The sequence below is a fragment of the Megascapheus bottae genome, chromosome 28, assembly GCF_031878675.1.
Source record: "Megascapheus bottae isolate mThoBot1 chromosome 28, mThoBot2.hap1, whole genome shotgun sequence".
Lineage (NCBI taxonomy): Eukaryota > Metazoa > Chordata > Mammalia > Rodentia > Geomyidae > Megascapheus > Megascapheus bottae.
Window position 1 is genome coordinate 10966867 of NC_143536.1, and position 22769 is coordinate 10989635.

Genomic DNA, 22769 nt, shown 5'->3' on the forward strand with positions numbered 1-22769 from the left:
TGGTCAGCCGTCAGTCACTGCACCCTCCCCTGCCCCTCCTCCTGCAGGCCTGACTCCTCAATGAGCCCTTTGTCCTGCGAGCAACTCAAAGCTCCTGGGGGTCCCTCCCTGAGACAAAGGCTTGGAGGGCTGTGGGGGGGACTGGGGGGGGGGCTTGGGGTGCCAGCAGGGGCTGCAGAGACTGATGAAAACAATGTGTTCCTAGGGGCAGGAGTTCCATGGATGCGACTCCAGCCTGCTAGGAGGGGTGGGGGAAGGGTAGAGGGAAGAAGGGGAGAGGGAGGGGGAGGGTTCCCAGCTCCAGGGCGCCCCCTCCCCTGCCCAGTTCCCAGTGGTTGGGGCTGCAGGTGCACCAGGCCCAGGTCCCCAGCCCTGGCTCCCCTCCCCTCCCCCGCAGTGACTAGCACAGAGCTGGCCTAGCCTTACTGGCCTTGTTGTGGGCAGCAGGGTGTATGTACAGCAGGGCTTGGAGAGCAGGGATGAAGCCCCCTGATCCCAAAGACCAGCCGGGCTGAGGTTTGTCCTCAGACAGAGAGGAGATCTCAGTTCCAGACACTGGGCAAGCAATGGTAGTAGATCTCTGCGATCAACCAAACTATGGCACAGTGCTGAGCCTTTGAAAGGAACTTAGGGTCTGGAGACACTAGACTCCTGAATGGATTAAACACCTTTCTCAAGAGTCTGCTTCCAGAGGGGCTGGAGGGGGTCCGGGGCTCATGCCTGTAATCCCAGCAACTGGGGAGAGGTAGATTGGATTAAGGTTCAAACTCAGCCTGGACTTCATCTGGATCAGCAGCTGGCATGGTGACACACACCTGCCACCCCAGCTGCATGGGAAGGATAAATAGGAGGATCACAGTCCAGCAGGGCAAGAGGGAGGAGGTGGGTGTGAAAAATCTCTCACAAATAACAAAAGCAAAAGGAGGAATGGCTTAGCTCAAACAGTAAAACACCAACCTAGCAAGTGCCAGGGCCTTGAGTTCAAACCCCAGGAGAGACAAAATTTAAAGAGAGAGCAGTGGCTCACGCCTTTTCATTCCAGTTTCTCAGTAGGCTGAGATCGGAGGACTACAGGTTCAAAGACAACCCAGGCACTAAAGTCTGTGGTTATCTCCAATTAACCACCAGAAAACCAGAAGTGGTGCTGTGCTCAAGGGGTAGGGCGGTAGCCTTGAGGTGAAGAGCTCAGGGACAGTGCTCAGGCCCAGGGTTCAAGTCCCACAACGTACAAAAAAAAAATTAGAGAGGAACTGTCAGTTCTCTCAGACTAGACTGTGTTTCAGGACTTTCCCTTACCTGAGAGCAGACAGATGCAAAGTGAGCTCTGCTTGCCCAGTTTCCTCCCACTTGGTTCCTCTCATTCGGATTCCTTCTGCTGGCACTGCCACCATGTGCAGTCACAGCCAGGCCGCTGACCTGATCAGGAGGCTGGATTTTGTTTTGTTTTGCCAGCACTGGGGGTTGAACCTCTGCCTGCCACGCCCACCATGAGAGCCACGCCCACACCCACCCTTGGGTCACACACCCCCCCACCGAGCAAGCCACGCCCCTACAGCTGCGCCAGGCCTTGGGCTGGGATCTTGAACCTCAACTCCCAACACTGTAAGCTAAGTAAACCTCTATTAACAACAACAACAACAACAAGGATGACCTCTGGAGTTTGGTAAGCAACAGAACACCAAGACCACAGCAAGAGAAAACTAATGAGCATAGTTTTTTCTATGCCCCTAAGATGTACAAAACAAAAACAAAAATGTCATTTTTTTCTTATATCTTAAAAATATATCCAAGTGATCACTGCACACTGTAGTCATCATGCAAAGTTTTCATTCGTTCTTCATACTCTTCTTATTTCCCCCATACTAAGCTTTTGAAAGCCCAGTGTGTATTGTATACTTAAAAACATCCCCATCGGGGGCCACTCAACTTCTCACAGGCTCCAGATTCCTGTACCGCTACAGGGGACATGCTGGGATGTGAGGTGAAGCCTTCCAGCTCTAGCATGAGGCCCTGAGTTCAAATCCCCGTACTGCATGAAAGAAAAAAAAAAAGAGAGGAAAAGCTACCTCTCAACACGCCGCAGTCACCATTAACGTCATATTTATTGTTATTTAGCTGCTCAGGAAAACATATACAGGTATATACAATATGCATGAATACAGAAGACTGCACTTTACATATTTTTTTAAAAAAGGAAAGAAAAAAAAATAACACTCAATTTTGAGCTATTGTCACAGTCTTCCAACCAAGCATTTCAGAAATGAATTTCTTTTTCTTAAGAGTCAAAAAAGATGACAGGATTGCTTAACACACAGCAGAGTTAAGTTTCCATATTTTTACATGTGCAATAACGTTGCTTTTTTTGTTTGTTTTTTTTTTTTTTGCTTTTTTGTGATTTTTTTTTTGTGTTTTTTTGTTTTGTTTTGTTTTTTTCTCTCCCCAGCCTAGATGCAGTAGTGATTACTAGTGTTTTGGAAGTCTGGCTAGTTAGACATGGTTCTCATTTGCATTTATGTTTTCCATTCAACCAAATTTAATGAAATTACAACCTCTTTGCTTAAGGCTGTTTTAAAAGCTGTTCCATTCTGGGGTCGTGAGGAGCAGAGAAACACTTAAAAAAAAAACTTTAGGGGCTCCCAAAGTTTAACCAAAGCCATAAGTTCATGGCCAAATTAGGATGGATTCGGAAGCTGGGAAATTCAGAGACCCAAGTTCAAAAGACACATTGTTGCTTCACCCTTAAGCAATTAAGGATAAATTATTTCTGAGTAGATTCAGACAGCCGAACACTGCAGAATTTGAGGGGGTGTGGAGTGTTGCTGGGATGTAATGTTCCTGCAGCCAGGAAAGGAGGGGGGGAATCTGTCCCCTGCGCTGTCACACGGGCCTTCTGGCTGATGAACACCTGCTTCTGAACCTGCTGGGGCGGGGGGGGGGGGGTGGCTCTGCCCCTGGTTAGGTAGGACCCACCCATGGACAAGAGGGGGGAGATGGGGGTGGGGAGCAGATCTCATTCCAAAGGACCAGCCAAGGAGAAAAAGAGGGAAAGAATGAGGCCTTTCCAGATGCTTCTATCTCTTGGCTGAGAAGTTCTTTAAAATAAACAACATAGGCATCGTGGGGGGAACCTCAAACCTATAGATTACTTGCTTTAAAAAAAAAATAAAAGAAAGTCTGGGCACCCAGGGTGGGCAGTCCAACGACACACCTAACCAAAAAAAAAAAAGGAAAGGAAAGGAGTCGATGTCAAAGCAGCCCCCACTTCTTGCCTGACCCACTGTGAGATTGAGGTGCTCTTCTCTCAGCACCCCAAAAGCTATACATGCCTCTTAAAGCAGGTGGGGATATCCTGACCAGCTTCAGGCCCGAGGAATTCACTCCCAGCCCGGGTGTGCACCACACAGCTCTAGCTTTTCAATCAGGGTGACACTAAAGCAAGGAATCAAGAACAGAAAGGCCAGGAGTGAAAACCACTCCTTCCAGTCTCCTTTCCTCTCCCTCCGTGCTCAGGGGTCTAGAGTCTTGCAGCGATGGGGGTGCTTTGCCAGTGAGCCAGGTATGGCTGTGGCTCAAGGCAGGCCAAGGAGATGGGAGGACTGAGGGTCCTTTTGGTCCCCTTCTTCCAGCCTTCTCCCACAGGATGCAGAACCAGGCCTGGGGAGCCTTCCTTCTGCAGTCCCCTCCCCTGGGCTAGTGCCTGGAGGCCCCCAAAAGGACAGCAAAGCTCCCCAGCTAACATGAGGCCTGCTCTCTGAGGCTGACTGCGGGCTAGAGGAAAGAGATCAGAGGCCCCGGGCAGGCAGGATAGAAGGAAAGTAACACCTCTTATTTTCTTAAATGAAAGCAAAACAAAACAAAACAATCCCAGGCAGAACACAGAAAGGCAGTCATCGTCTGACTGATGGCGTTTAGGGGATCGGGGTATATTCTAGGGTAATAATATGGCGCTCGCTCGGCAGTCCATGGAAACTCTTCTCCTCCACAATTTCCATATTTTTAATAAGCACAAAAAGAAGAAAAAACAAGAGAGAGAGAGAGAGAGAGGGGAAGGGAGGAAGGGAGGAAGGGAGGAGAAGAAAAGAGAATCAAAGAGAATTTTAAAGCGTGAGGAAAAAAAAAGGAAGCGATTCTTGTCGTAATATTAATTAAGAAATATTTGGACATACAAAGTAGCCTGAAAATTAAAAATAAAAATAAAAAAAAAATAAAGAAAGGGGTGGTCTAAAAATGTGCATATGCCAAGGTTGTAGGGGGGGAAAGAGGGGGAGGGGGGAGAATTCTCTAGCAGGAAAAAGATTTCAGCAGAAGTGTTCTAACTGCCGGAGGTCACCTCAGCTAACCCAAGGTGGCAGATCATGTTTGAGGTTGGTTGTCTTTTGTTGTTGTTGTTGTTTTTCCCCCTGCCCCTTTAAGTTAACCCCTTCTGGTCCAAATGCCACAATGCATGTTCCAACCTAGACTGAATTTAAAAAAAAAAGAAGAAAGGAAAAGAAATGAATTATCATCCATTGGCCACAGTCTCTTTCCAATGGCCAATGGGAGTGGGCCCATTGGAAGGACACAAGGGGGACAGGAGGGCCTGGTGAGGGGAGGGGGGATGAGCCGTGGTTCTTGTCCATTCAAGTCAGGGCAGCCACAAATGTCCCAAAGCGGCTGGAGATGTCAGAGTGCAGGGACCGCCAGGTGGGCACGGGGGCGCGGGCCTTGGCCTCACCCACGTCGTCCGTGCAGTGTACAGACAGGCACTGCAAGTGGCTGCCAGGCTGCGTGGCTGAGGCCTTGCTGGCTGTGAGGTCGTGGGCTGTGGAGAGAGAAGAAAGAGTGGGTTTAGTGTCAGGGCTCCCGAAGTCCCTCTCACCTTCTTTGGTCCTCAGTTCTCCCCATACACACCACCACCACCCCCATTTGACAAAGCAAGGCTTAGCCCAGCTTGGAAGGATTCATTATCTCTGAAAAATAACCAGGCATGAGGTCAAGTTTGCAAAGGTCCACACTGGGCATTCATGGATGGGTAGGAGTTTGTCAGATACAGAGCAAGAATGAAGGGAGGACTGGCCAGACCCAGAGCACACACACAGCTGGTTCTTAGAGGATGCTCTAGACAGATATTTGCTGAGAACCTACTATGTGCTGGTGGTGCCCTACTACGCGCCAATGCTGGGAAGTAAAGATGGCTTCATCTCTACCTCCCCCACCAGGAACACAGATGTGGAGAGGGAAACAGGCTGACTCAGGTCACCGAGGAGACAAGGAAGAGCAAGCTGGGGAACCACAGCCTCCTGGCTGTGTTACAGAGGAGTCCACACCTCAGAGAGGCACAGACACTTCCCATGGGCAAACAGTACCAACAGAAAAGCATCAAAGCCTGAACCCACAAGGGCAGGCAAGTCAGGTCTCCGCTCTCACCACATTCCCCGGATGTGAGAGCCCCAGGCCCATAGATGAGGCCACAGGGAAGTCTTGCCTTCCGGCATGTCCCCCACAAAAACCCACTCAGCCCTGCCCACCACCACCACGGTCTCACCTGATGACAAAGGGAGTGAGAAACCCCTCACACCTGAGTATGAACTAGAAATGGTAGCCAAAGAAAAAGGCCAAGTTGGGAGCTGGGTTTGAGGAAGAGCTCGCAGGGAGTTTCTAAGTTCACTGGTGGGGGTGCAGCTGGCATTCATTCTGTGCACACCCAGATACTGAACTCCAGCACCCGCCCCACCTCCCCTCAGCTCCTTCCAGGCAGCCAGGGCCTAGGCCTGCCTCGCCCACCCTTGGGGATTAGGGAGGCCTCCCTCAGGGAAACTGGGCCCCAGCCTGCAGAGAAAATCGAGGGACACGCCAGCGTGGTTTGCTGGGCTCAGCCTCACCTGTGACCACCAACACCAAACACCAGGAGGAAAAGGAGGAGGAGGAGGAGGAGGCGGCGGTGGCAGGGGTTCATCTGGACCCTGAGGTTTGCCTGGTGGTATTTACAGACAAACTCTTAGTGACCAAACTCCACCAGGCCTGCTCCGATTCTAGAGATGGCCACCCTCCCTCGGGGTGAATCCACGAGGGCCTGCCAAGCCTGCAGCTCAACACTCCTGCATATGAATCCGGGCGCCTCCAGCCAGGCAGTGGGGGGTGGAGGGGTGGGGAGAGGCACCTTCTCTACCTGAGGCTCAGAGAGTGAGGGGTTCAGTCCAGGTCACACAGGCAGCCACGGGACTCCCCAGCTGTGGTCTGGACTGACCACAGAGAAGGATTTTTGGTTTTCTGGTTCTCTGTTTTTTGTATTTTTTTTCCCCCTTCAGTCAGACCAAGTCTCTAACTTTTGACAACCAGAGCATGACGGAACGCATCCCCTTCTCCGGATTCATTCCAGCTGCGGGGACCCGACCCGCCCTGGGACCGTGGCTCCCGGGGCTGCCTCGTCACCGCCGATAAATCAGCCTGCGGAAGCCACTCAAGTCCTAGCCTGTCCCAGCCCAGGAGAGGCCCACAGCCTCCCGCCCTCCCACCCTGCCACACCTCAGCAGCAGGACTGAAGTCCCCACCCCCGCAAACGACAGTGCCTCTCTCTGAGTCCTGGGGATGGGGATTTTGGGGGGCTACTCAGCACCAGCCTCCTCCACCCCCCCCCAGGACCCCAGACCCCTCCAGCTCCCAGCCAGCCGCACCTGAGACCAAGATCTTCCTAGTTTTGCTTCCCAGATCGCTGGGATCACAGACAGGCACTAAGAGGCCAGGCCTGGCCCAGGTGGCCGTGGGAGATCCTATCTGAGAAACCAGGCAGCGAAGCAGACAGCTCCACATCGAGGCCTGGGGCCATGAGTTCAAACCCAGGTAACCTCAATAACATCAAACCCAACACCCCCACTGGTTGAGATGGGACGTCCCCACCTCTACCCGGGAATGACCTACAACCTTGGATTCTCCTGATCTGCTGCCTCCCACATAGCTGGGATTCTAGGCATGAGCCACTACGCTTGGCTTTTTTAAAAATGAGATCACACAGAGTCCTGCCTGCTGGCTTGGACAGAAGCAACTATGTCAACTCAGAGCCTGGGGGTGAGGGGGAGAGAAGAACGGGGCAGGGGCTTCCCGCTCCCTGCCTGCCATCCAGGCCGGTGGGAGCCTCCATCCTCACCAAGCAGCAGCCTGGGCTAAGGAGGGTTCCCCAGGTATTTTTAACTCCAGGCTTATGTAAGAAGTGTGGGCCCCTGAACAAACAGCTGTGAACGGCCCGGTTCACCTTGCTGGCTCTGCACGGAGGCGGCGATATTTTGGGGTTTCCTTTATTTGGACCTCAGAGCCGTGGGGAAGGAGACTCTGGCATGGTGGTCCCTGTCCATCTGCAAGGACTGAGCAGAGGCCAGCGGAGGCCAGCGGAGGCCAGCGGAGGCCAGCGGAGCAGCGTCAGGGGTCTGCCCTCATCTGAGAGGCACCTTGACCTTGAGGAATTCCCAGAGCCTGGGAATCAGCAACCCTGGTTCCACATCTCCAGCCCTAACTGGCATTTCCCAGCCGGGCAGTTTCAGGCACAGGGCATCGATTCCCTGGGGCTCCAGGGGCTTTTTCCTCTGGAAAAGGGTAAAGCTGGCACCAACTCCGTGCCAAGCGACGCCAGGAGCTCAGGAAACACCCCCGGCTCTTATAGCCCACGGGGATGGGGGAAGCAGCATCACCGTCTAGTTTTCTTACTTCTTTCACAAAACTGGGAACTGTGTCACAAAGCTATTGTTTGGTGGTGTTGGTGGTGGTGGTGGTGTTTAATTTCTTAACTTTTTGGTGCCAATCCTGGGGCTTGAACTCAGGGCCTGAGCGCTGTCTCTGAGCTTTTTCACTCCAGGCTGGTGCTCTACCACTTGAGCCACAGCTCCACTGGCAGCTTTTTGTGGTTCACTGGAGTCTCAAGGACTCAACTGCAAACCTCAGTCCTCTGCCTCCTGAGTAGCTGGGCTTATAGGCAGAAGCCCCTGGGCTTAGCCCCAAACTTCCATTAATAAAGTGCTCAGGCAGTGCCCCAAAGCCAACCATGGGGGCTGCAGGGGACCCGCAGTCACCCCCCAACCCAGAAGGAATCCTTCTGCAAGACTTTAAGACACCCAGAGACCCTCGTCCGGGACCCCACAGTCTACCCAGGGGCCTGGGAACTCCTGTACCCTGAGTTCAGAGGCAGAGGGACAGAAAGAGGCCCAGAGAGCCAGGCCAGTGGCATCTGGGGCAGGAGCTGACCCACAGCATGTGGAGGAGACCACAGCATCAACAGGACCCTAGAGGGTATCTCGGAGGCCACCATTGCCCCCCCAAACCTGTGACCTGTGCGAACCCCGCCTTTCCCTTCCCGTCAGCTCTGCGATCGCGGAGGGAAACAGGAAAAGGAGAGCCAGCCACCACTAGGTCTCTGTGCCTGACAGCTTGGGGTTGGGGGGGGGGGGGGCTATGGGACAGCAGTCACCACAGAGGCTACGCCCATCTCCTCAGGCCATCCTAACACCTCGGGCCAGACATCCATTCCCCAGAGGGAGGAAACCAAGGCTCAGAGGGGCCACATCACAGGTCCCAGACTCATGGCTGGCCTGCTGGCTGGCTGCACCTGAGGCCATCTGTGGAGAAAGTGAAGTTTTATCAAAGTCACTGGGAGAAGAAAAATGTTCCCTGGTACAAAGCCAGCTTCTTGGGCACCTCCTCCATCCTCTTCCCCTCTGTCTCTCCCTCCCCCCCCCCAGCTCCCTCTCCCTCCCTCCTTCCCTCTCTCTCTGATACAGTACCCCAGGCTGGCAGACAGCAGCAGGCCTATCCAGAAGGACCCAGCGGCTTGGGACAAACACTGGCCCTGCCCTTGGCCACTCTGCATGGTCACCCAGGGCCCTGTGTGAGAGGGATGATGCCTGGCAGAGCCTGGGGCCTGGAGGCGAGGAGCCAGGCTGGAGGTTTTTGAGTCCCCCACCTTGCAGGGCCACAGCACAGGACAGCGGCCCCTGGGAATTAATGCAAGCTGACCCGAGCAGGGTGGCTGTCCTGAAGACTGAGAAATGACCAAGGGCTCACGAAGGCCATACCAAGGCCGCCATAGAGAGCTGGGGTGGGGTGGGGACGCGGGTGGGACTGCTGTCCAGGCCTGAAGGAGGACCGCCATCCCAGGCTGGGTGGATGGACAGCCAGGGCCCAGGTGGGGGGTGCCGAGAACCAGTGTCCACCCTCTGAGCTTCCAGTCCCTGAGGAGGCTGTGCCCACCTCCATCACACTGGAAATGGCAGCTACCACAGGGAAGCCTAGCACCCTTCCAGAGCAGCCTCTCCACCCGGGACAAGGCACAGGCCCAGCACTGCCCGCGCCCACGGCTGGGTGGTCTCAGGTGGGATGCTATACCACTCAGCCTGGCATCCTCTGGGCTGAACCCCACACCCAGAACAGCACCCCAAAGAAGGCTCTGTTGGGACCCAGATCCCCAGCTCAGCTCCCAGGGAGTCTGTCAGGCTCAGCCCCTCAGTGGCTCTACGCTCCCCCACCTATAACAGATGTGGCCATCAATCCTGAGAAACTGAGGCCCAAGGAGGAGGAAAGATGGTGACCAGAAAAGCCAAGGGTCAGTTGCATGACATCTTTCAGTCCCCCCACCCCTGCCGCCATGCCACACAGAGCAGGGCCACTGGAAGGCAGGCACCCTGCACTCTGAACCACAACCAAAGCCTACCCTTTGTCCCTATTTCTTTCTTTGGGAGGGTGAGGATCGAACCCAGGGCCCTGTGTTTGCTGGGCAGGCACCCTTACAACATGAGCCACACCTTGCCTCCAGCCCCTTTCTGCCTAGGTGAGTTTTCATGTACTCCTCACCAGAAGCCCAGCGTGACGCCTTTGGCTCTCAGCCTCATTTCATACATAAGAGAATCTGCCAGGGTCAGCAAACCACAGTCCATGAAGTCATGGCTGGCCCGCTCCTGGTTCGTGCCAATAAACTTTTATTGTCAAATGGCCACATCCACATGTTTACATCTAAGGGCTGTTTCCATCTGAGGTATGAGCAAGATTTGGTCAGTTTTCCAAAGACCAAATGGTTAAACCGATTGTCTGGGCGCCCCCTGGCCCAGTCAAGTTAACGAAGGGAATGAATTTATTGCACTGTGATAACCCTCAAATGTGAACTCTCCCTCCCAGGTTCTGTGCAGACAAAGTCTGCTGAGACTCTGTCCAAGTTCACAGAGGAGAAAGTCACCAGCCAGGTATGGCATAGGTGCTCATACAGGCTTCCGATGTGCCTTGAGGCACTCCATGGCCCTTGGAGAACATGAAATGCTCTGTGTCCTCTTTTCTGGGCTCCAGTGGACACCTCTGTCTTCCTACTTAAAAGCCAAGGAAACATTCAACATGGCTGAGACAGAAGGTTGCTGTGAAAATAAAATATTTAAAAAAAAATTATTCCAGAACGTTCGCCAAATGCAACAGAAGGGTGGGATTTCAGGATGGAGGAGGAGGTGAGTCGGTGGCTGGGCCCAGAGGCCTCTAGTGTCTCACGAGATCTATGGCCGGGGCCTCAGCCCAGGCTCGAAGAAGGAAGGACAGGCACGGGGCACAGTGGACAGGGAGATGGGCTCTCAGTGGATCTCCACAGCCCAGTGAGCACCACGACCACCCCCTCCCCCCCATGTGAAGTGGCTGGGCTGGGTTTGAACCCACAGCCTGTATTACTTTAATCAGCCTTGAGTGTCTTGCCAGGCCTGAGAAGACAGGTGGGGGATTGGGAGCTGGCCTGGGCTTAGGAGGAGCAGCTAGTCATACTCGTCTCCTGGGAAGGTAGGGGTGTGGGGAGCAGCAGCAGCCAGGGTGAGGGTGAGTGACTCAGTCAGTCCCGCCTCACCTGCCCCTCACCACCCACGCCTCGCTCTCAGAAGGATTTTCTGCGCTTGTCTTGTGTCTCCAGGAGGGAGAAGCAGGGTTAGAACCCAGAGCTCCTACTCCCAGGGCGGGGGTCCTCCGGGAATGGCCCGGAGATCATGATGGTCAGTGCCTGGCACCCGGGAAATCAGATTCAGAGGGGGGCTGGAGTGGCCTTTCCAAGGGCCAGGATGAAAACCTGCACCTCCTGCTTCTCCTTCCTCTCGCATCACTCCTCATCGCTCCAGATGGAAGAAATCACCCGGACAGGAGCCCGGAAGGAAGCTGTGGCTGGAACCAGGAAGACTGAGGATGCGGATGGTGATGAGAACAAGGATGATAAGAATGAAACAAAATAAAACGAACAAACAAAACAGTGGCGCCAGGCACTGTGGCTCACACCTGTAATCCTAAACTACTCAGGAGGCGCGAGATCTGGCAGATTTGGGTTCAAAGCTAGCCTGGGCAGAAAAGCCCAAGAGACTCCATCTCCAGCTAAGTAGCAAAATGCCAGGCTGGAGGCATGTCTCAAGAGGCAGAGCACCAGCTGTGAGCAAGAAAGTGGGGGGGGGGAGGGCAGCAGAGGGTCTCGAGTTCATACTCCAGTCCCAGCAAGTAAGATAACAACAGCGACTCCCCCTCACTAATCGCCTGCTGTAAGCCCTGAGCCTCAGCGCTGGCTGCACCTGTCTAGAAGGTTCTGCTATGAGCTCCATTCTGCAGATGTCAGGTAGAGAGAGATTTGGAAAGCCGCCCGACACCACATGGGCTCTGAACAGCGATGGTTAACCCAATGGGGCTCGCTCACCCTGGTGCCCAAGCAACCTGAGTCCCCACAGCGCTGGGGACAGCCCGCAGCCTTCTCCCTGTCCTTTCGGTCGGCACGGCGCATGCTCCGGCCATCCTCAGCCACAAGGCAGGCCAACAGAACCACGAAAGCATGACCTAGAGAGAGAGGCCAGCAGTCAGGGCTCGCAGGTCCTCTGCACCCAGGATAGAAACTGAGGCCTGGGGAAGGGAGGATCCCGGCTCTGGAGCTCTGGGACATGCGGACAATCAAGTGAGTTCAGCTCCCACCCCTGCCTCCTCCCAGCGGCACGACTATGGGCACTGCCCTTTCCTTCTCTGGGCCTTGGTCTCTGTGAAATGTGTAACTAACAGTCCTGCCTGGAGATGTGGAGTCAATTCTGCCAGCTCTAGAGCCAGAAAGAGCACAGGCAACGAGCCTGGCAGACGCTTGGGTGCTCAGCAAGTGTGCAGGGAAGCTGCACACGGCGCCATCACTATTACCACTCCTGTCTTCATTTCTGTCATCCATTCACCACCACCACCACCACCACCACCCGGCGATGTGGCTGGCTGGCTGAGCTTCCTTCTTATGTGGCCTGGTCCGGAGCTGGGCGGCTGGAGTGGGGCCCATCAGAAGCCTCTGGGATGGCCAGGCTCTCTCAGGAGCAGCCACCCCTCCCCAAATGCACAGGAGCACACACAAGGCCTAGGGGCCCATGGCCGCCCCTGCCCCTTCCTGGCCCGCCAGGGGTCCCTCTGGGGGGCCACCGGGAAGAAAGGGAGGCCTCTCTCCCACAGCTGCCACCAGCCCCCCAGGGCTGCAGGGGGTCCTCAGGCACGCTGAAAGCCCGCGGGCGCTGGGGGCTCATTCAGCTGTTTTCGGGTGGCTCCGATGAGTTCATTTTACCAAGGCAGCATATAAAACAGCTCCTGGAGAAGCAGATGCTGGTTCAGAGCAAGGCGGGGAGGGAGGGAGGAAGGGAGGCGGAGGGAACTCCAGCAGCCAGGACCTTCCTGGGCTCCATGTGGCCCGGGTGGCTAATGATCAGAGCTCCCGGGGGGCCAGGCTGCTCCCACAGCCCCCCAGGAGGTAGGAGCCCCATGACACCCACCTCATGGAAAAGGAAACTGAGGCAGAGGGTAGCTCTGAGACCCATTCATGGCTACAGAGGTGGACATGCCGGACTCAAACCCAAGCCCTCTGCTGCACACAGACCCAACGCTTCACAGGCCATGGCTCTGACGCCCACTTTCCTGACACTAGACCAAGCATCACCAAGATGCAACATGTGCTGGGAACCACTTTCTCTAAGTACCTCCACCAGAGTCTCCCTCATTCCACATGGGGAAACTGAGGCCCAGCCAAGCAGGGATGCCCCCCCCCAACGGCTGCCCAGTGAAGGGCAGAGCCACGACGCTAGCTCTCCCCTCCAGCCCAACAGCCCGCCACACTGGAGCTCAGAGAGATGCAGGCACAGCACCAGTTCCCAGGCCCACCCCAAGGGCCAGCCTCGCCCAGACTCGGGCCCAGCCTCACCAGCAGAGAATGTCAGAACCCCAAGGAGGCATGTACGATCTGTCCACCCACCTCGTGCCACCAAGGGAACTAGCGTGTGGGGTTCGGAGCTGAGAAAGTGAAACCCCAATTCCGCAGCTCTTGCCAGCTAGGTGCCCTGGGTTCCCCAACTGTTAAGTCAGGACATGGTTTGCTGAGTGGAGCCCGGGCTCCTAACATGCCCGGCTCCCATGAGAGCACGCACCCATGGTGTTCCTGCCATGGAGAAGACCCTGGCAAGGAGCACACAGAGCGACGGGCCCCAACTCCAGGGAGGAACCAGGGAGAATGGCCCTGGGTCTCAGGCCCCCAAGAGTTAAGCCTGGGTCTGGTGTCCTTGAGCAGCCATCAGACAGACAGACAGACAGACAGACAGACAGACAGACAGGCAGGCAGGCAGGCAGGCAGACAGGCAGACAGACAGACAGACAGACAGACAGACAGACATAAACAGAGACAGAAAGAGAGGCAGGAGGGAGAAAGGGGGGGAGAGAGGTAGGGAGGGGGGAGGAAGAAGGGGAAAGAGAGAGGAAAAGAAAGAGAGGGGGAGGGAGGGAGAGAGAGACATGGCTCTGCTCTGGGCTGCCTGGAGTCTGACCTCTGGCATTTCTACACTCTGCCATGCTTGTGTTAAAAAGAAAAAGGAGAAGGGAAAAAGTTCCTTTAGCACAGAAAAACATGCTGGGGAGAAGGGAGAGGGAAGAGACAAGGAGGGGAGGTGTGGACTTCCTTTAGCAGAGCTTAACTGCCCCCCCCTTAAAAAACAAAAACAACGACAACAACAAAAAAAAAACCTCAAGAAAAATCTAGAAGCTAGGCAGAAGGGGAGCTAGAGAATGGAAAGCTAACAGAGCGCTAGCATTCTGATTAATGAAGTCTGGAAGGGGCCGGGGTCCCCCTCCTGTTCTTTGGGGTGCCCATTTGCAGAGCAAGGCAGCCTGGGGTGTTGTGGAGGGGGAGTCACTCAGGGGTCCTGGGGGGAGGGAGAGGCCCCAGTCTGTCTCAGGGCCGAGCTGTAGTTAATGCTAAAGATGCGAAGAAATTTATCAAATGGGAGTTGTGCAAGGAAACCCTAATTAAGAGGTTAGTCCCCGTTTAATTGCCAGCCAACCTAGGCAGGCGGGCCAGGGCCTAGGCAGCAGGGTCCTCCATCTGACCTCATTAAAAAATAATAATAACCAAATAGAATTCAGGGCTCCCCAGCTCCTTGGGGCGGGTTCTCCCCCAGTCCTTGCTCCCCTTGAGGCTGGCAAGCTCGGAATATAAATTACACACATGCACACAAACATGCATGCCCGCACACGCATGCACACGGCTTCCACTAGGCCTGTATCCCCAGCAAATACCCGGGAAATGCAGTTGAGAGACTTCTCTGTCCTGCCCGCCCCTCCAAGATCAGGTATCTAAAAAGTTTGGGTTCTGGAGGGGCTGTGAATACCAAGAAAAGTGTTGGGCTGAGTGGGCATGGTAGAACACGCCTGTAATCCCAGCGCTCAGGAGGCTGAGGAAGGAGGCCCGAGAGAGCCCTGGGTTAGCCTGGAATACACAGTAAGACAGGAAGGAGATGGAGCAGAAGGGGGGGGGGGAGGAGACAGACGAGGAAGTTGAAGTGGCAGAGGAAGGGGGCAATGAGGGCCTTATTCTCAAGGTTCAGGGATGGAGACGTCAACTCTGGTGACCATCAGGGGCTCACAGCTCCCTGGGATTTGGGGAGGATACCAGCGTGGACCCCGTGAATAAATGAGCAGACCCAAGGGTCCCCAACCCTCTCCAGGAGGCCGCACAACTCACCCCATGGCCTGGCTCTGCCCACTGCCCAATAGTGAGGGGCAGGGTTTTATCAGGCATGGTTGCTAAGGGAAACACGGCCCAGCCTCCTTCCTCCAGCCTCCAGCTTCCAGTCTCTGCTCAGCCAGGCGGGGACACTCGATTGCCTGAGCCTTAGTTTCCTCTTCTGTAAAATGGGGCTTGTCCTGGAGGGAATTCCAGGGAGAGTAGCCTATGAGGGTTTCTGGGCCAGGCAGAAGAAAGTAGAGGCCAGGCCAATGCTGGAAAGGCCTTGCCCTGCCCACTGCCTGGCTGCCCTAGCTGGACCCGAGCCTGCCTGAGTCTCAACCTCTGCCAGGCCTGCAGAACAATGACTGGGAGGAGAGGAAACAGGCCCGGCGGACCTAGACAGAAATCATGACGACCCAGCCCAAACGCACCCCACCCCTGGGCCACAGCCCAGAGTCCTCAGGGACATCCCCCAAACACAAGGTCTTGTGGGTGTTTGTTGAATGAATAAATGTCCAAGCTTTCCCACTCAGACTTCTCCACCTATTCTGATTCTGATTTTCAATCAGAGTTCCCTGGCTGGAGGCTGCACTGCAAGTGAGTGGTTCTTTCCAGAGGGAGGGGAGCCATCCTGTGCCTTAGCATCCCGGGTTGGGCATCTCCATCGATGCCAAGGGGTCACTGGCATGGTAAACAGGGAGGATCTCAGGGTCCCCACTTATCACCAGGATGCTGAGGGTGGGATAGGAGCCACGACAGGGGGGCCATCAGGCTCAGCTCCCCACCCCCACCCCCACCACACCACAGCCACTGTAAAAGGATCAAGATTAAACCAAGATCTGAGGATTGCAGTTCAAAGCCAACCCAGGGAGGAAAGTCCCTGAAACTCTCATCTCTAATGAACCACCAGAAAAGCAGAAGTGGTGCTGTGGCTCGAAGTGGGAGAGCTCAGGAACAGCGCCCAGGCCCTGAGTTCAAGCCCCATCACACATACAAAAATTAGACCTGTTTTACAGGCATCAACATTGAGGCTCAGAGAGATTAAGGCCACACAGCATGTAAGTCGCAGAGCTGGGATTCCAAGCCAGTCCTGCATTATACCTAAGCCCTTTTACCCTCAGCCTGGGCACGGCCAGTCTCTCTCTCTCTTCTCTCTCTCTACCGCCTGAAGAGCCAGACACAAGGTTCCCTGCCGAAGCTCCTCACGGTGACTGTAGCTGGCTCAAGTTCCTGGCCCAGGGCCCAGGACAAGGGTCAGCTCCCTGAAATTCCTCCGGCAAGAAGAGAAGGCTGATGGCCTCTCTGGAGGCCCGGGGATACAGGGCTCCTATGGCGGAGTCACCCACCAGTGACCACCCCAAATGCCAGGCTCTGCACACGTCCTGCCCTCCACATACCCCCAACACAGGCCCCACAGTGAGGCTTCCAGCCCAGCCCTTCCTCCAGCCTCCACCACACTTATACCACACCATGCCTCAGTTTCCCCAATCCTCAACACACAAGACACCCAGGCCAAGCAATGGAGTCACACATGCCAGAAGCTGATCAGGGTTCTGGCATAGAGTAGGTGCTCCATAAAAGCTGTGTTGGCCAAGCCTCTGAGAATCGGCTCTGGAGTCTGTATGAATTCATCGGGCATCCGACCATCATCTCCCCCAGGAGGCAAGAACCATTACCATCCTCTTTCCTGGAGGAGGAGGAGGAGGAGGAGGAGGAGGAGGAGGAGGAGGAGGAGGAGGAGGAGGAGGAGGAGGAAGCCGGTCAGTGGGGCTGATCAACTTGCCCAGGCCACACAGCTGGGAGCCACAGCTTCAGAGCTGGGGGATAAACACATCATCACAGTCACCCTGTTAATTCTTCACAGTCTTTCTGTGAGGTGGTCCCGCTGCTCCCTTCTCCCTCTCCTCCCTTTTTCAAAGTTTTATCAGTGAACCAGAAGCGATGAAGGGGCCTAGCTAAGGCCCCACAGCTTGGGAGAGTCGGAGGGCCAGGCCCCAAAGCCATACCACTGACTTAGAGGGATGAGACGCTGCCAAGGCTGAGGAAAGGTAAACGAGGCATGGTAGCTCCTGCCTGTAGTCCCAGCCATTTCTCAGGAGAGGTAGGGATCAGGAAGGTGGCAATCCCATGCTATGCCAGGGCAAAAAAGTAAGGGAGGCCCCCATGGGAATTCACGTCTGGGTGGGGTCACCCCAGCTATTTGAGAGGCATTTGTAGAAAGATTCCACTTAAGAGGCTGGCCCTGGGAGTGGGTGGGGAGAGTGCGGCTCTATCTAAAAAATTAACTGAAACACAAAGGGCTGGCAGCATGATTCAAAGGGTAGAGCACCTGTGTGGCAAGCGTGAGGGCAAGGAAGTCGGGAGGCGGGGGGAAGGGAGGGAGAGAGTTTAGAGCTCTGGGTTCAAGATCCGGCTTTGCAGCTGAACTCAGGACCAGGCTTCCCAGAATGAGTCAAGAAACGAGAGTGGAAGGCCAAGCCGAGGGCAGGCACCCGCCTAGCTCCCACCATGTGCAGTGTGCGGGTCGCCTTGACTGAGCTGCTACCCTCTCTGGTCCCCTCAGTGCCCTTTTGACCCCAGCGGACATTCCAGGAGACTCAGCCACCAGGGTCATTTTGGTGTTCGTCTAAATACCTGAACTGCAAGTCCAGTCCATCCAGGAACCCTGCGTGTCCATGCCTGGGCAGAGGAAAACTAGGTCAGCGAGGACTGGCTGCAGGCTAAGACTTCCCCCTCTCATGCACAGAAAGTCTGCCCTGGGCCGTCTGACGTCAGCCTTCTGAGAAGTTCCAAGGCCCCCCCCCCACCGGGCTCCTTCACAGTGGACAGGTCTGAGGGAGCCCCTCCTCACCCCCTGTGGGCCATGTGGGGATGAAACCAGTGCCTGTCCCCTGTGTGACAGGAAAGAGAGAAGCTCAGGGATTCCTGAGTCTCCCTGTGATCACAGAGACTACCAAGAAAAAGACAGACAGACAGACAGACAGACAGACAGACAGACAGACACACACACACACACACACACACACACACACACACACGCAGATCCGGAGACTCCTGGACACCCTCCAGGCCCAGCCAGGACTTGGTACCCCACCCCACCCCGACCCCTAGATTTCAAAATCAGTTTTTCCATGTGTTAAAATCACCAAGTAGCCCTAGACTCTACTTTTAAAAGGGGGTGGGGTGGGGAAGAACCCCCCAAGTGTAGGAAAGGGGCCCTTCCCCCACACCAGCCTTTCGAGGGACAGTCAGAGCCACCCGCTCCCAACTTCTGACCCCCAGGGCCTGCAGAAAGCCTGGAGTCCCGGCCACCCGCCCGCCCGAGGCCGCCGGCAGACCACCAGATTCATTTCACCCTCAAGTTGAAAATGAAACATGCTCGTGTTTGGAAAAAGAATTTCATTAGGGGGGAAATATAATATAAAAATACCCATTTAGGAAGAATGTGCTATTAATTCTTAGCACTCTATGCAGAAGGGAAAATTGCGTTTTTATCTAAATGGTTTTTCTGCATAAAGCCATTTACAATATTCCCCGGCGCTGTAAGAGGCCGGCCACCATTAGCTCAGGGCCAGCCAGGCAGCGGCTCACAGGGCCTGAGCGCAGCTAATGCCCGCACCAGCCAGAAAGCCCCCGAGCGCAGCCCCACGCCTGAGGCCACGCCCCAGCTCACGAAACCCACATGGAGGGGGGACCGTGAGGGTGGGCAGGGGCCCATGCAAACAGCACACGGCACCTCCATCTCTTTCACCAGCTGTACAAGCGCCCTGGCTCTGGGGTATGCGGCTGGAGCTGTGCTGACCGCGTCCCTCGTGGGGTAGGGATAGGAAGGAGGGCCTCGTGCACACACAACATGGTCCCCACACACAACATACCACAGTGCAGGCACATCTCACAGCATGTTACGTACCACCCATACAACACATGCAACACTCTGTATAATGCACACCACACATGCATGCACACACCATTTACAACACAGCATGCATGTATGCGACACACAGAACACAACTACACCCAACAACACACACAACGCACAACCAATGCACACAACACAGACTCACACAACACGGATATACATGATGCACACAACCCACACATGCACACATGTGCACACAGAACACATACCACATGCAACACAACATACCCCAACACAATGCATAACACACAAACCCCAAGTCACAGACAAACCCCACACATCCACACAACATGCCTACAGAGCCCACAAAAAACACACACATCCACATAGCACACGCAGACACCCGCACACAGGCTCCCATCACACAAACAAGCAAGGAGAGGATGAAATTTGTGGAATATCAAAACAGACTATTTTTAAACATTCAAGTCAACACACCAAGATAGCAAAGGCTGCGATTTTCCCATTAAACCAACTTTCTCTGCCTTTGAGAAGAGAGAATAATCTAAACAAGGCTTCTCAACCCTCGGTGGAGCCAAGCATTGCGGCCTCCTCTCCTGGGTGGGAGAGGAGGAAGGGGGGTGGGGATGGGGGGACCGGCTGAGGGACCCCTGCCCAACGCCCCAAGGGAAACCAAATCTTCTCAAACTCCAAAATGCAGGACTTTTCCTTTTCCAAAATATTCATAATAATACATATTTCTTTTTGAAGTCTCGGACTTCTTTCTCCCTGGGACTCCCAAAGTAACTCCTTAACACCGAATGTCAGCGGGACATTAATCCCTTACAGGGATGCAGAGCCCAGCCTCAGCGTGGGGGTCTTGCCATTCCGCTGCCTCTGGGAGCCAGGAGGCCTGAGGAACCTATCAATCCCTCCTGGAATCCAGGAATTCAGAGATGTCATCATTATCCCTGATCCGGGGAACAGGTGTGCACCCCACCCCGCCACCCGCCCCCTCCTTGTCTCTGGAAGATTTACTGTCTGGCCTGGGGTGTCGTAATTGCAGGAAACGACTCTGCTTTAAGGGTTAGATAAAGACCCTCCAAATTTAAGACCAGACACCAATGTCCATTAGACTTTAACGGGCCCACATAAAAAAAGAAATTGTATCCTGGTCCCTGGATATGCCGGGGTCCTGCATGCCTCAAGTTCACGGTGGGCTGGCACAGCGCTGCCTGGCTCGGCAAAGGTGGGAGGGTGTTGAAGAAGGGGTCCTGGATGAAAGGAATGAAGGAAATGGGGAGCAGAAGGGGGACTTGGAGAACGGTTTGGTCAAACCGTTTGCCTCAATCTGACTTGGGGTGACGGTGGCAGAAGTTGTTTTAATAAAAGGCAGAATTTTCACCCATAGCTCTAGACACAGAGACAGAGGATCTGTGGGGAGCCCACAGGTAAAGACAGGGAGAGGGAAAGGGGGGGCAGGCAGAACCCCATCAAAATAACACTCGCTGTATTCAGTATTGAAAAAGGCCAAAGCCGTGGACTCGTCTTGCCTGGCTTTTCTTTCTTCCTTTTTTTTTTTCCACCCCTTTCAGCTTCTGAGACTTGAGCAGACTTTCACTTCTTTGGAAGTTAAACCACACATTTCTTGAAAGTTACACACAGGGGCGTGCACGCACACAGTCAGACACACACACAAGCCATCGCTTGTCATGGCAGCCACGAGGAAACGGGCCCCGAAGAGGCTGGCGATTACTAACCATCAGGAACCTTCTTCTCCTGTCCACCTAGATATCTAGCTCTCAGTCGATTAAGAATTAACTGAGGCTTGGACATTTTGGGGGGGTTCCCCAGAACCTTGGGGGGATATCGGGACTTTCGCTTTCTCTGGCCACCTCTAAGGCTCAGGAGGCTGAGATGGCTGAGCAAAGGGCTTAGTCTCCTTATGGGGCACTCGCACTCGGGGTGATTGTAGAGGGCCCCTGAGCTCCTCCCTGCCCATCCAAGGGAGCTGGTGGGAACGGAGATTGGGCACCATGGTGCAGGGGATGGCTGGGCGGCCCTCAGTGTGCACGCTCACAGCACACTCGGGCACATCTAATCCCAACAAGATGCTTCTCACACGCCGAGCACCAAAAATAAATGTGCATTCTCCAGCCTGACCCCCCAAAATAACAAGACAGACAAGTCAAGTCAGCATGCCTCACACCCCGAGCCTCCCCGGATGACAAGCCTGGCAAAGACTGTCACCCATGAAGCTTTGGCTCCAAGCTGAACAGCCAGAACTTTGTATGAGCCTCTTCCTGAGAAGAAAAAGGAATCCCCCCCCCCCCACAATTTGCTTCTGAAGATCTTCCTGGCCTGAGTGTAGGTGTGCATGCTCTCTTACACACACACACACACACACACACACACACATACAGTAGAACCTGACAGGCTGCGTGAAAATCATGGCCTACGGATCATGACATTGCATCCATTTAAAAAAAAAGCCAAATTCCGGTTACCAGCCTCCCACCCTCTCTGCAGCCTCTCTTCTCTCCCAGCTGCCCACAGGGACACCATGAGGGCAGTGGGAGGGAGAGATGGCCTCTGGGGAGCTGGTGCTACAGGTGTCCCCCCACCCACAAGATCAGGGACCCAGAACCCAGATGTCCATCACTACACTTGGCGCCTCTGAGAGGGGGAAATCTCCCTCTTGCTGCCATTGGTGGGTCTCTCACCTTCCTCCCCTTTCTGCAGGCCATTCAGAAAAAGAGGGGCATGCCTGTGGGTGGAAGGGGTCTGCCTGCCTGGCCTACGGGAGGTGAGACACAGAGAGAAGCCTCCCTTGTCACTACAAGGGTCACCAGAGCAGGTCACCCTCCGTTCCCACTCTCATCGTCCATCTTGGATGAAAAGATCGCGCACCAATTCCAAGTTCACTGTGTGTGCACCGAGCTGCCTGAGCCACACCCAGCCAGACCTCACCCAGTTCTCTCTCCTTTTCTGCCTGGTTGCTACGTGCGTGTGCACATGCACACGCGTGCGCGCGCACATGCGCACACACACACACACACTCTAGATATATATGTACTGTTATATATAAAATATAATGTATTATAATTATAGAATATGTTATATAATATATAATGCATGGAGTTACGGGATGTTATTATATATAATATTATATATGCATACTTATTATATAATATGTACTATGTACATTATATATAATATATTATATATTTAAATATGTATGTGTCCCCCATCTATGGGGGCACCAGCCAGGAACTTTCTGCTACCTGGGATGGTGGGCAGGCCATTCCCGACACCCCCACCGCCTCTCCTGGAGCAAGGCTGGGATAAGTGCCTTTCACAGACATTCTCGACGTGCACACCCCCAGTCATGGATGCACACCCTTCTCTCCCACCCCTCCCTCAGGTTCACCCCAAGAAACTAAACCATTCTGTACATCACCGTTATGATAACAATTAAAACATTAAAGAAAGAAACTAAACTGTTCCAACCTCCAGGCAGTCCTTCGAAGTGAGGAGCCCCCCCCCCCGCCTCCTTATCGTCCTCTCTTTTTCTATGTCTTTCTCCCTCTGTCTTTCTCTTTTTTGTTCTCTGTCTTTTCTTTCTCTCTCTGGCTTCCTTCCTCCTCCTTGATCCTAGGAAAAGAAGGCCAGACCTCCATATAAGTTTTCCAGCTCAACCATTTTTCACGTTCTTTCTCAGACACCCCAGGAGACCAGTAACTTCTCAGTGAATCCTCAGTCAACTCCAGATGCCTCTGGGACAGTGAGCATTGAGGAACTCAAAGCAGACTGGGGTTTCTGCCGCTCCTCCAGCCTCCAGCCCCATTCCCTGGCCCTCGGAGCATAAGATGGCCTCTCTGAAGGCTTTTACTCCTGGTGGCCACTGCTAATCATTGGACAATATTGTGTTCACAGTAA

At 54.4% G+C, this 22769-nt stretch overlaps 1 protein-coding gene across 2 annotated transcripts in view; it reads right to left on the bottom strand.

The window, feature by feature from the left end:
- Nucleotides 1–4054: 4054 nt before the first annotated feature.
- The window catches only part of Mn1 (MN1 proto-oncogene, transcriptional regulator), a 31378-nt gene continuing 12663 nt past the window's right edge, over nt 4055–22769 (bottom strand). For both annotated transcript variants that reach the window (XM_090320366.1, XM_090320365.1), the window contains one exon: nt 4055–4801. In XM_090320366.1, coding sequence (XP_090176492.1) covers nt 4620–4801 — 182 coding nt within the window. In that variant the 3' untranslated portion in view covers nt 4055–4619. The remainder of the gene's footprint in view (nt 4802–22769) is intronic.